Source organism: Cyprinus carpio, chromosome B11 (genome assembly GCF_018340385.1).
Source record: "Cyprinus carpio isolate SPL01 chromosome B11, ASM1834038v1, whole genome shotgun sequence".
Classification (NCBI taxonomy): domain Eukaryota; kingdom Metazoa; phylum Chordata; class Actinopteri; order Cypriniformes; family Cyprinidae; genus Cyprinus; species Cyprinus carpio.
In genome coordinates this window covers 10,818,713-10,832,983 of record NC_056607.1, presented here as the reverse complement: position 1 = coordinate 10,832,983, position 14,271 = coordinate 10,818,713, and the positions used below count along the sequence as shown (strand labels likewise).

The following is a 14,271-nucleotide window of genomic DNA, read 5'->3' as shown; positions in this document are numbered from 1 at the left end:
CCCAATTAATTGTAAAATATGTCATCTCAATTTATTGTTGATTATTCCAATAAATATTTACTTTGTAGTTTGAACGTCGAAATGGATTTTTAAGGCGCATAAAGTAGCCAAATTAATCTGAGTAAAATACAAGTATTCATATTCAGTGCTACTCGCTGAAAGTACACACGTATTTAAGTTATACATATAATTGTAATGAAGTACACTAACTCAAGAAGACTATTGCACACACCGTTTGTCAAGCCACAGGCTCGCGCATCCTCTCTTTGCGCGTGCTGCTGAATCGTCAATCAGATTCTCACTTTGATAGGAGGTGGACTGTACCAACTAGGCTGAGGGAGACGTTAATGCAAATTGCACTATATTTCCGACCACTGGAATTATGATTACGAATACTGTTTTCCAATGCATGTATTATATAATTCAAATCTCCATCTGTCTCATTTATATAACATTTCCCACGTATTTCTAGTGTTTTTGAAACCGTATGCGATTGAAAACACCCCACTGCTGGACGTCTGAAGCATGCGGCGCACGTCTAGCTGGAAGAAGTTGAGCAGCAGAGAGCTAGGAAGGATGCAGGGAAGATGGCGATGAATGTAAAGAACAGGGATGCTTTTTATCCAATTGTTGACTATTGCGATATCTACACCTCTCAGCCTGTAAACTATGGAGACTGCAGCCATTATTTCCCCCGGATGACAGGTAAGATAAGACAATGTTTCCGAAATGATTTTCAGTGCATTGCGTTGATGCTCTGCATCAAATTTGCTTTGCCCTGCATTGGTTTAAAATAGGACTTTATTAGGGACCGGTCTTTATTTTTAAATAATGGAAAGATTTATGAGAAGAAGGGCCTTGATGTCAGACTATCCACTGACAGTTTGAGAATGAAAATGCCTATCTGCATTGCCAAAGGACCATGGCACATCAAATGTTAATGGTACATGACTAACATATTTAAAATCTCACTGAAATTCTTCAGGTACTCCTTTTATATTTTATGCCACTCTGTTTCTATTATATGATGATATATTGCTTAAGCTCTGCATGGATGATATGTGGTTGCATTAGATCAAGTTAAAAAAAATGCATACAAGCTTTTTAAATATGTTTTGTTTTTTTTTTCACAGAGAGTGGACTAATACGTGTATTACTAATATTTTTTATTAAATGGAAAATTATGCAGAATAGAGTATGAGGCAAGTTGAGTGAGGTATCTGGTAGGTTCTGCCCATGTTCATTGTCACACTTTAGTCTAGATTACATATGAAACCAATAAATATATGAAGGGACATTTAAGGTAATTGATGATTTTTGGCTAAACGTCCCAGTTTAGTCCATAACGTCACAATTTGCAGTCCATGTCCTCAGAAAACACAAGGTTACTACTGTGGGTTTTATTTAAGAGGACACCTTGGCAGTTGATTCATGTGACATCTAATTAAAAAGGCCATAAGGGACATAAAAATGCTTAATTTTTATTTATTTTACATGATAGCACTGTTTCTGCAAATCATGGATGAAGTAGACAGTAAGACACTGTACAGCTCTGATAAAAGTACTGAAATGCATCTGCCAAAACAGAAGGATGAAATGTGTAATTGTAATAAACATTGCAAATGTGCACAGAGAGCAACCGTGCATGTAATGCATTTATGCTGCTCTCAATAATTGATGTTGTCAAAGAACAACTGTACAATGCAGGAACAGCTTAGTAGTGTTTTGCAGCAGTGAGTGGTGTAAAACAACCTGGAGCCTCAAGTGATAGTACTGCTTTACCTTCTCATGTGCCCTGCATACCTTGCATTATAGATGCCCAACGAGAACAATCCTCCCTAAATCTAAAAATCTTTGTTCATTGTCCTGATATAAGAGCAGATGTTTGTTGTCATGTTCCAACTAAACTTTGCATTGCTTCCAAAAAACAGTGGATTTAATCCAAATGGAGAGAGCAGGTATTTGTCCCTGACCTTGAGTTGGGACTGTAGGTTCTACTTAGACCTATTTCTGGGCTTGTATTCTCTGATGACCAAGAGATATCAGGTTTGTTTTCAGGTCAAAAGAAGAAGAATATAAAAGGGTAGGCCACTGAATGTTTTTGTAATAGTGTAAATGATTATGCAGAGACAACTCAAGTAAGACTTCAAGTTCAAAGGTTATGCTTTCATATTCAGGCCAATGCATGACCAATGAAAAGCAACCACAGTCCAGTTTTCTAATGGAATAGTTCACCCAAAAATGAAAATGTGCTCTTAATTAACTTACTCAGACCATTAAAGATGAAGATGAGTTTGTTGCTTCATTCATTTAGTATTATATACTACTTGCTCACCAAAAGATCCTCTCCAGTGAATGGAGAGTTGCACAAATCAAGCGCAGTTTATATCCCAAAACAGTTCTAAACAAATATGTGAGTGGATTTTCATGCAAGAGGACAACAGTGGATGGACTTTTTCATCGGAGGAAGCATCATTATGGATTAGGAGGACTGGAATTTTGGCCAGAAGCTTGACATTTTAACATTAAAACATTTTACTGATGAATTCGTTTTTTTACAAGTTTTTCACTTCACAAAACTTTTTTATTGATGGACTGGAGTGGTGTGGATTATTCTGATGCATTTATCAGCTGTTTGGACTCTGATTCTGGCGGCACCCATTCACTGCAGAGGATCATTTGGTGAACAAGTGATGTAATGCTACATTTTTCCAAAGCTGTTTCCTTAAAGAAACAAATATACATCATCTTCATCTATATCTTGACTGGCCAGAAAGTGAGTAAAATACCTCATAGCACAATAGAATACCTGAAAAAGATCATTCAAATAATTGCACAGTTTTTCTGTTTGTTTAAATGATCAGAGATTGACTAAACCAACAATTGTGACAATTTGGGGATGGGACTAACTTGACCAAACAACTGTGGATAAGGAGAGCATTTGAGACCTGATAGAAACCATTTTTATTGAAAATAAACATTTAAAATGGAAATACATTAACAGCTCCATTTATGGATATAAACATTGGGGTATTTAAGAATTCTAAGAAGAACCTTCCAATGCTTCCACCATCCAAGCAACCGGAAACAGAACCATTTGGCACATTCTTATGTCTATTTTAGTCGGCTGAATCATTGTTGTCATGATCCCGTCAGAACTGATACACTGGAAATATCACACAGCCACGAAACAGCTGACTCTCCAACCCCCCACTCGCTCAGCCTCAGATCTGCCGAAGCACCAAACATGCGCTGAGTTCAGGAGGCAGGAGTCAGCCCTAATCACATCTGCAGGAGGCTTTACAGCAGAGATTCACTCTTTCACTCATATATCCGCTCTATTATCAAAATGAATAATTTGCAGTACTAATATGTGGCTTTTACATCTCTGTTTTATGTAGCAGAGGAGCTCTGTTTTATGTTTCACTTAAATATTTAGGAATGTAGATGTAAAAAGACAATGTGGAAAGCTCTGAACATTTGGTTTTGAAGGAATGTGTTGGAAATTGTTTGAGTTCGTATTGAAATATCTGACTTTTGATTTCAGACTTTGGTGTCTTCACCTCTTCTGAAACACTAGAAGAGACATGTGAGAGTACTGGAGTCTTTTTCTCTGATGAATCACTTAAGAAGCAGGGGAAAAAAAGCCTTTTGTTTTCTCTACATTTAATCTCACTGCTGTGATAACAAATTGAGACATTAGCAAGATCACATCCTTCATTCTTCACAAAGATAATGTTTCTTCACTGGCATCTATGGCTCCATGAAGAAACTCTTACATTAATGGAAACTTTCCAATGCACAGAAGGAATCTTCTATGGCACAGTTCCCTTTTAGAACCTATATTTTTAACGGAGACCTATGTAATATAAGTCAATAAAGACAATATGTTATATAAGTCTCATATGTCCCCAGAAAACATCTTTTGAGTGGAAGCTGAAACATGCTGTTTTCATGCATGTTTCTCTGTGAGCACTAAACTAGGTTCTCTTTCATGTATTATTGAACTTAAACTGTCAAATACACACAAGTTTGTTAATAACACACATGAGTTACAAAAACAGTCGGTTATGTCTGTGAAGGTAAACAGCTGGGAAAGAAATCGCATGTGTGGCAGGCAGCAGATTAATATACAGTAAATAAATCAATAAATCACTGCTCTGTTGTCTCCTCTGAGGCTGGGACTCTAAATCATGTTCCGTGCTCATCAGTGCAGCCAAAGACAGAACTGTTAGCATGCTGTGCTCGAACTTTCGCAATTGCGTCAGAACTGGTACAACGGTGTCGCTTGTGAAAACACAATGGGGGCGCCGTAGTTGAAAACTTGCAGATTAAGAGGTAATAATATTATAATAAGACCCCCTTTCAATGTCACGAGGGGAGCGAAATCTCAGCAGCTCATTTTTTTTGCACTTGCAGAGAAAGGCTTACCAAACAATTCACTGGGTTGTTCTTTTTCGTGTTTTCTTGGTTGGTAGATGCACCGGGGACCCAATTATAGCACTTAAACACAGAAAAAGTCAGATGATATGCCACTTTTAAGAGCCCAATGCATTTTAGTATTAAAAAACATAAGAGGCAGAGCTTTGAAACAAAAAATGCTAGAATGCATTTTGTGTGAAAGGCCCTTAAAAGTGTATTTACTCACTCTGACACCTATGTTCATTTTGTTTCATTTGGCTTTCCAGGTCCAGACCCCGTTCTAAAACCACCTCTTAGTTTGATATGTCAGCAGCCACCTCAGCCCTTCCAGGCCATGACCCCGACCCAGAACCTCAGTGCTCCACCGGTGATGATGTCGCCGGACCCCTTGCGGTTCCCACACTGCTCTCCTCTAGCCATAAAGCCGCCCCCTCACATCCAGTTGCCGCCCAACCCACCCATTCCAGCGCCCCCCGTCCTCAGTCCCAAGCCCCCCGAAGAAGACGGTCAGGCAGTGGGTGCTGACCAGGAAGCCACTCTGGAAGAGCTTTGCAAGCCTCTGTACTGTAAGCTTTGTAACGTCACTCTCAACTCTGCCCAGCAGGCTCAGGCACATTATCAGGTAATCTAAAACTCATGTTATGGTCCATGGCGTATGTAAATATGATAAGAGAATAGTGAATGATTTCACATTCTGTTTATGTCAACAAAGTGGTTTTGGACTGCACAATGGCTGATGACACCAAAATAATAGTTTGTCTTGATTGATACTGTATGTTTAGGAGATTTTACTTTCAGTTTTGGTTTCTTTCAGTTAGTTGTTATTCTTGATAGCCTGAGTACTGGTTTAAATCTTTGTTGCAACGAAGAAGAAAGCATGTATTCAATCCTTTGTTTTGTCTATAGGGGAAAAACCACAGTAAGAAGCTGCGCAATTTTTATGCTGGTAGCCAGCAGCCACCTCCAATTAGAATACCAGAGGTAGTAGAGCCTGTTTCCCAGCAACCCTCAGCCACTCCACCCACAGATTCTGCAAATGTGACCGCCAACCAGGTACTTATGACTCTTATCTGGTGCATTTCTGTCCGAGCAAGTGTGGGTTTGTTTTTTTGTCTGCAAATAGGGCTGGTCGATATGTGTTTAATTATTTTACATTTATTTGCAGTGATCTTTTTAGCTACGTAAAAATTAAGCAACATTGTGAATGCATGTCAATAGACTAGTTTAGCGATATTTTTTTTGTCTTGCATTATTCTTGCATCAAACGTAATCGTAAACTATTGGAGAGTCGAACTAGCCTAAACTTCCCTAAGCACTTCCTCTCAGGTGAATCCCAGTCACCAAGTGCATTCCTTCTTGTGAAGTGGACTAGGGAAGTTTTTATGAACAGACCCTCAAGACATCAGTTTTGACTGAGGAAGTGAGTCTAATTTATATGTACACCCCAGACTGCTCCATAGACATACAGAATGCTACATTAAAAAATTCCTAAGGGAAAAAATGTTAATAATAAATCCGCTCCACAGCGGATTCCAAGTGATCAATGGCTAAGGTCGTTCCAGTTCAGTCCATTGCAAGAGTTTCGCCAGTAGTGGGCACTAATGCAACATAAGCAATGATGTATATTGGAGTCAACGAGATGAAGGGGGAAGCTAGCAAAGGGAAAATGCAGCCATAATAACATAGGCTCAATCAATTAATTGAATTTTTGGGGGCGGAACTACACTGTACCTGTTTTTCTGACCAATGGCAGATGAAGAGTTTTTGAACGTTCCTGTTGTTTTGTCGTAGTCACATCTTTAAAATAAACACCACAAAAATGACTTTAGAGTTCGTAAATGTGATTATTTCCATTAAATTTGAAACTGTCCATTTTGATGAACATATTCAGCAATTAATTTGCATCATCACTCAGAAAAATTTGGGGTCTGTAAAATTTGTAAAGTCTCTAATGCTTACCAAGGCTGCATTTATTTGATTAAAATACAGCAAAACAGTGATATTGTGAAATATTATTACACTTTAAAATAATTGTTTTCTATTTGATTATATTTTTTAAATGTGATTTATTCCTGTGATGCAAAGCTCAATTTTCAGCATCAATACTCCTCACTACTCTCATTCTTCAGAAATCATTCTAAAATGCTGATTTGGTGAAACATTTATAATTATCAATGTTCAAATTATTTATTTTTCTTTCGAAAAAAAAGAAAAAAGAAAATAAAACATCTAACTGAGCCCAAACTTTTAAATGGTTGTTTATATACACTGCTACATATATATTGCATATCATCAAAAAGCTTAAAATGATCAAGATATTTTAGACATTGGTTGCTTTATCGTCCAGCCCTATCTGGGAATATCTTTAAGTGCAGTTTGATCATGCGGTGTCACTCTGCAAGCATCCATTCACTGAGCCCGAGGTGATAGTAATCAGAGACGTCCCTGTGTAGACGCACACCTTTCATCGCTCTACTCTTACTAAAAGCTGTACTGTCATTGTCCCATCTGCAGCCACTCTCTAAGGGCGCTAGCAGAGTCATACTGGCCACAGAAAATGACTACTGCAAGCTGTGTGACGCTTCCTTCAGCTCCCCCGCTGTGGCCCAGGCACACTATCAGGGCAAGAACCACGCCAAAAGACTGCGGCTGGCCGAGGCACAGCAGAACGCCACGTCCTTGTGAGTCTGTCACACCCACGCGCTCCCAGATAAAACAGCCGTTAACCGTGGGAAATCCTTCCGTGTTTGAGGGCGGTGTTTTTTTTAGGATTTTTAATGAGACATCAGTTTGCATAACTCATACACTCGTTTGAATTTCAGCCTCAAATCTTGACAAAAAGTAAATCCACGTACACATTATGCATCGACTAGTAGGAAGTTTTGCATGGAGGAAGACGTTTTTCCTGTTAGCTTTATCTTCAGGCTGTTTTTGCATTGATAAGTGGGGCACTCATTTTAATGCCACTGTTGGGCTGTCTTGATAACAAACACAGGAAGATACTCTGATTGTATCTGAGCAAACATGTCTTTGGCTAGTTAAGCTAGGTTTGAGTCCCTCCCTTTAAGTAATTCAAAACAAAACAAATAAGCTTACTTGTATATAAAAATAAGAAAAAAGTACCTATATCATTGTTTTAGGTACTGCAGACTATACAGTAGGGCTGGATGAAAATGTATGACATTCACAGTAGTTTGCTGGAATATATTAGAGATGTAAATGCTCACTTTTTATTTGACCACTAAAATGTTTTAGAATATTGTTATGCAAGTGTGTCTTAAAATTAAAATATACATTAATTTAGATATTTTTATTATTATTTATAATATATATTTGTCATCTTAATAATTTCATGATCTGTTCTTGCTTTGTTACTTGCAAGCATGAGAGTGTTTTAATATTGATTTTAAATTTCAGAAGCAAAAATTCGACAAAACTTACTAAGTTCGATTAATTTCCATAAATCAGTTCAAACTGTACATTTGAATGATTCAAAACTATGATCTCATTTGCATCATCATTTAAATGTTCACAGAAGTCTTTGAATAGTATGTTTCGATTTATAAATTTTTTGAAATTTATAAAAAATATTTTTACAGGTAAATATTGCTATTTTGCAGCATTATTGTTATATTGTTATGAATTGTTATATTTGAATGAATGAGGCACTTTTTTGTGAATATACATGTAATTTGTCCATGTATTCAGATATTTTAGTAAATATTTTTTGTATAAAATTATTGTTATATTTGAGAATATACATGAAAACGATTCCTAATTCTTCTTTGTGTTCCTTAAATAAAATATTCTATATTATTGTGTAATATTATTACAAATTGAAATAACTATTTAGTTTTTTTTTTTATAATACTGTGAATTCTTTGATTATTCTGGCTTAGATTATTTCACTTAAATACTGTGATTTATCTCAGAAACAAATGTTTATATAAGAAATTACATAATAATAATTAGATAAATATAAAGGCATATAATATCATCAAAAGGCTGAAGAATATAAGCTATATTTCTTAGCCATACTAAGTGGTAAATCGTGTTTTCTTATCATGTGTTTTCCAGAGACTTGTCCAACACTCAGAGACGGCCACGGAAAGAAGGATACGAGTATCGATTAATGAAGAACCGTAGGGCTCATATCAACACTGCCATGCCAGGTACTCTGTCTACACAGACTGATCTCAACCGATAGTTTAGAAGAGACAGATTTTTGCCATCATGTTGATCTTGCCCTGAGACTATCCCTCGGGTTCTGTTTTCTGCCCAGTGGTCCAGGCTGTGGTGCAAAACCTCCATTTGCGATCAGTGCTGTGGCAGCTGCGTGTGTTAGTTTGCCAGCCTGTGCTAATGTAGCGCAATGTGCTAGTCTCGCTAAATGCAGGCCAGACGCCAAGGCTTTGGTCTATGTAAGCCGATACTCCACCCCACGTCAGCCCAGGCTCACGAACGTCACCCACACGATGGCAGATCTCAGTCACACACATGCCCCCATTGCCCCGCGCTCCTGTCCTCACATACACACAAAAACACATGCTATTGCATTCCATTAAAGAAGCCATTAGCTTTGCACGTGATATTATTTTATCAATCGGAAAAAGAACTAAATCAATGGTTTTTCAAAATAATATGTTTATTATTTAAAAATAGCATTTAGACTCTAAATGGCAAATGTGCATTTGAAAAACAAGTGCATCACTCTACACTGAGATGCACTGATGTTTCCCTCGGGTGAGGGTCATCTGCTCTTATAATCTGCAGCAGAATATACACATGATGAGCCACAAAGTGTGTGTGCCAGAGTTGAAAAAATAAATGATCTTAAATATACAGTATCAGTTAAATAATATAAATTTCTATAGGTGGTACTTGGAGTTACATAAACATCTTAAAATGTACTTACATTTAAATTCTAATTATAATTTGCATCTTGCTTACTTCAATTCGATTCAAATTCAGGAAGTGAACTGGAATTTAAAAAGGTTTTTTTTGTCAGTTCTTAATTAAGTAAGTGATTTTCCAACCTAATAGGTTTTGTATGAGTGAAACATGCTTGTTTTTTTTATTTATTCTTGCAAAAAGCTTGCAATCCAAATTGTCACTGATTTGCATAAAAAAAAATTAAAAAGAAGAATTGAAAATTGTGGATAAAATCATGCAGTGAACCTGGTATAAATGCATCTTCTTCTTCTAAAAAAAAAAAAATAATAATAATAATAATTTTTTGGGTGAAAATTAGCACATAAACCCCAGTCAGCGTGACTTTGCATTTCAACATGTATTTCATCACCTTAGTCATGTAGCCATTTATTTGAAGTTTCATTCATTCACACGACCTGACATGTTTCCTGTGCTGTTTCAGGCCCTTACTACAACCCACGGCCGAGGCAGCGTATCCCACGAGACCTTGCGATGTGCGTCACACCCAGCGGGCAGTTCTACTGCTCGATGTGTAACTCGGGTGCCAGTGAGGAAGCGGAGTTTCGCCTGCACCTGGAGAGCAAGCAGCATAAAAGCAGAGTATCCGAGCAACGCTACCGTAGCGAGATGGAGAATCTGGGATACACTTAAGAAGCAGCCAAAGTGATCACTGATTCCCAGATCCTGGAGAAATAATCTTGCAGTTCTTGAAGTAGCCACTTTTGTTTTAAAATCAAAGATGACGTTAGTAATTTTGCTATTATGAGCTACTGTAAAATTCGCACACACTGAAAAAGTTTTTTTTTGTGCCAGACTGACCATTTATTGGTGTCATGGACGTTTTAGAAAACTTTGATATATATAAGAGATATCTAACAGAAAGTTTCAAATCCTCATAAGCACAGATTTAGGATCAACTGGCAAATAATTATAATTCATAATTAACATGAAAGTACTAAATTCTTATCCTAAATCATCTTATGAGCAAGAACACAAATATTACATTATACAGCTCTGGATTATACTTTCAGTATTTATGTATACGTCTAGCATTTTTTAATAATTTATTTAATTCTAATGTCTTACATCACCTCTAATGTGCTTTGGAGAGGTAATGAGTGTAAGTATTTTTTCTAAGCTGTTTTTGCGTGAAGTTGATGCCTCAAAAAGGGACAAATCTAGCAGCAATCAGTTTCCTAAACAACAGAAGAGGCAATCCTACTCACTCTGAGCCGTAGATTCACTGTGTTTCTTCAGGAGCTACAGAACGCACGCCGCCGTTCTGCTGATCAGATTAGAGATTGCATTCCCAGGAGAATCCACAGCGTGCCTGCTGAATGTACTATGAAAGCGATGACAATAGATTTATGTCTGTCTGGCTTTGCACATGTTTACTAGATGTAGTGGAAGATTTCGGGGGTGTACATCTGATATTGTTAACCAGCATGCTTCAGTGCAAAATTATTTTGGTGATTGTTGTTTATTTTCATCTTGGATTATCCCCAGAGAATCTCTCCCCACATTAAAGGGAGAAATGGAAAACATGGCTATTTTTAATAAGGTCCATGCTGACCAAGCCCCTACCTCAGTCACAACACTCTGAAACGTTGGCCTACCAAAGCTTATCTGAGAAAAGCTTATCTATTTTAATATTTTATCTCCAATATTTACTGAGGGAACAATGACGTTTTAAGGAATAGTTCATCCAAGATGAAAATTTTCTGAAATTTAGCTCAATTGTATATGAATTTCTTGAACACATTTGAAATGAAGCATTACATCACTTGCTCACCAATGGATCCTCTGGAGTGAATGGGTGCCGTCAGAATGAGAGTCCAAACATCTGATAAAAACATCACAAGTAATCCACATGACTCCAGTCCATCAGTTAATGTCTTATGAAGTGAAAAGCTGCATGCTTATAAGAAATAAACCATTAAGGAATTTTAACTTAAAACCATTGCTTCTGGCCAAAATATGAGTCCATAATCCGTAATAACGTTTCCTACAATGAAAAAATCCATCCCATGTTGCCCTGTCACATCAAAATATAATTTAACATCTATAATGTGTTCAGTTTTTGCTTGTAAATGGTGCTTGATCTATACATATTTCTCAGACATATTTTTTTTTTATTAGAGAAAGCAATATTATGGATAGAGACTAATATTTAGCTGTAAATTAAGTTTAAAATATCTTAATAATGGATTTGTTTATTACAAATGCACAGCTTTTCACTTCACAAAATGTTAATAGATGGACGTTAGTCGTATGATTTATTTGTGAATTATTGTGAAGCTTTTATCAGCTGTTTGGACTCTCATTCTGACGGCACCCATTCACTGCAAAGGATCCATTGGTGAGGAAGTGATGCAATGCTACATTTCTCTAAATTTATTCAGAAGAAGAAACAAACTCATCTACATCTTACATGTCCTGAGAGTGAGTAAATTTTCAGCAGATTTGAATTTTTAGGTGAACTGTTTCTTTAAGCAGTTACATTGAGACAAGAAGGAGCTGTTAAAAGTTTTAGATGCTTTATGTTGTTTGTTAATGGCTGCATGATTTTATGCATAAACATCACCCTTCCCCGATTTTATCCCTTAAAATGCTATAAATATTTTATCAAAGACATTTACAATATTCTGAACAGAAGAAGTGACCCAGTTTTACTCTGGCTGTTTGTTTTGTTGCTCTCAATAATTATTTAAATTAGCTATAAAACCACTCTTCAGAGTTGCAGTCCATTGTCACTAAATGTTTGAAATTGTAATTCTTTTCTGATTTAGTATTATTTCTGCATGAAATTATTGCTGCTTGTACATATTAAGAAGATGATTGCGCTGCAAGAAAAGGACCATTGCAGAACTGAATTGCACTTAAGAAATGGAAAAGACATCAAGTCATGCTATATATTATTACACAGGCATCTATGTTCATTCAAATCAAATGTTTACAGTGGGAATCATCACAAGGGACTTACGGGAGCGCTTGACGGACTAATGGACTCAGTGGAGCGGTGAAGTCATCTTAAATGTGCCTCTTGAGTATAAAGCCTACTCAACTGTGATGTTGAACATTTCATGTTGTTCTGCTTTGAATATGTTTCCAGTAGGAGGGTCTGGCGTAACAAGTAATGTTTTGCATAATTATTCAAAATACTGACCATTTATGTCAAGCTCTTTTTATATAAATGTGGTGAGATGTTTCGTATGTATATATTGATAGAAATTTTAAAAGATGACTTTGCATTTTAAACATGTTAAATGTTAATCTAACATGTTCATAGTGCAGATTATTCCATAAAATGCACCAATGATCATCAGTTTAAAGATTTGATGGTAGAAATAATTTGTGGTTTTGCCACTTGCAGTGGACAAATACAGAGAGAAAGGCAAGAGGAATGGTTAGAGAGAGGGAATGGGATCAGAACATGTTGCAGGCCGGACTAGAACCTGCATTATCCCACATGAGCACTACAGCTATATATAAAAAAAAAAAAAACTGTGGTGGTGTTTTCTACTGGTAGCCTTTGTATTTGCTCCCAGAGGTTCACCAGAGGCAAGCCATATCCTGTTTTGTGTTTTGTGCAGTCAGGAAGTTGTGACCCTATCTGGAAACAGACCTTCCCAGAGGACACCAGCAGGGACACTAGGATCTCCCCCAAGGGAGAATTCCCTTCGAGTCAGTCACGATTTTTCCCATCAATAAATACCTCTGTTTTAATTTACACTGAGAGACATATTTCACAAATGTTTTCTAAAGGATTAGCAGAAGCATTTTATTTTGAGGTACATCGATATAAAATCCAGCTGTAGTGCCTTTTGAAGACATGTTCTTATATAATGGTTGCCTTTTCAGGTCTGAGTGCAATACAGACGATGTGATATTTATCTGACTTCTTCCTTTTTTCCCCATTAAATAGTGGTTCAGTGTCTTGAATGTACAGTACAGATGAAAGAACATTTTAACTTTATTGTAGAGTCCTGAAGTCAAATTTTGAATGCAATATAATGTATTAATAAATTTAATTAAACATGTCTTTCAGTACTTTGTCAGCAGAACTGGGTGTGTTTGTAATATATCCTGTAAATAAAATGACATGTGCCCCAGTATGGTGACCCACACTCGGAATTAGTGCTCTGCATTTATCCCATCCAAAGTGCACACACACACACAGCAGTGAACACATACCCAGAGCAGTGGGCAGGAATTTTTATTTTTTATTTTTTTTGCTGCAGCGCCCGGGGAGCAGTTGGGGGTTCGGTGCCTTGCTCAAGGGCACCTCAGTCGTGGTATTGAAGGAGAGAGCGCTGCACATACACTCCCCCCACCTACAATCCCTGCAGGTACGAGACTCGAACCCACAACCTTTTGGGTTACGAGTTGGTCTCTAACCATTAGGCCACGACTCCCTCAAACTCAATCTTTCCACTGCAAGCAGAAGCTGCATCTGAAGTGGCATTAGATGTACTTACACAGACTGAAGTGCCAAAAATGCATTTCAAATGCATGAATAATTTTATAAGATTCATGTTTTAAATAATTTTTGAACATACAAATAAGAAATGTTGGGAAAACGCAATGATACTTTAAATATGAAACCAAACCACCAGTAGGTGGCGGCAAAAGACTATTTCAATGAATGAGTCATTTAGTCATTCATTCAACTGATTCATTCAAACAGCAAGTGACTCTTTATGAATGGGTTACAATATGTATATAAATTCCTTTATATGTTTTGTAAACGTACTTTTGAAGAATCAGTTAAAGAATGATTGCATTGCTAGGATATTTAGCATTTATTCAACTGACAGCAATGATGTCACTGTAATATTTGCATAATTACAATCGGTCTCTATTATACATATATTTACATGCTGTATTGTAATTTGCATTTTTTTTCTCTCTCTTGTA

The 14,271-nt window shown here is 36.9% G+C and overlaps 1 protein-coding gene across 1 annotated transcript; it reads left to right on the top strand.

The window, feature by feature from the left end:
• Positions 1-319: 319 nt before the first annotated feature.
• On the top strand, positions 320-13,394 carry LOC109098874 (zinc finger matrin-type protein 3-like). Its single transcript, XM_019112389.2, has 6 exons — positions 320-705; positions 4,689-5,044; positions 5,329-5,475; positions 6,937-7,103; positions 8,500-8,594; positions 9,797-13,394. The coding sequence occupies exons 1-6, from the start codon at positions 588-590 to the stop codon at positions 10,003-10,005; spliced, it is 1,092 nt and encodes a 363-aa protein (XP_018967934.1). The 5' UTR covers positions 320-587; the 3' UTR covers positions 10,006-13,394.
• The last annotated feature ends 877 nt before the right edge of the window (positions 13,395-14,271 follow it).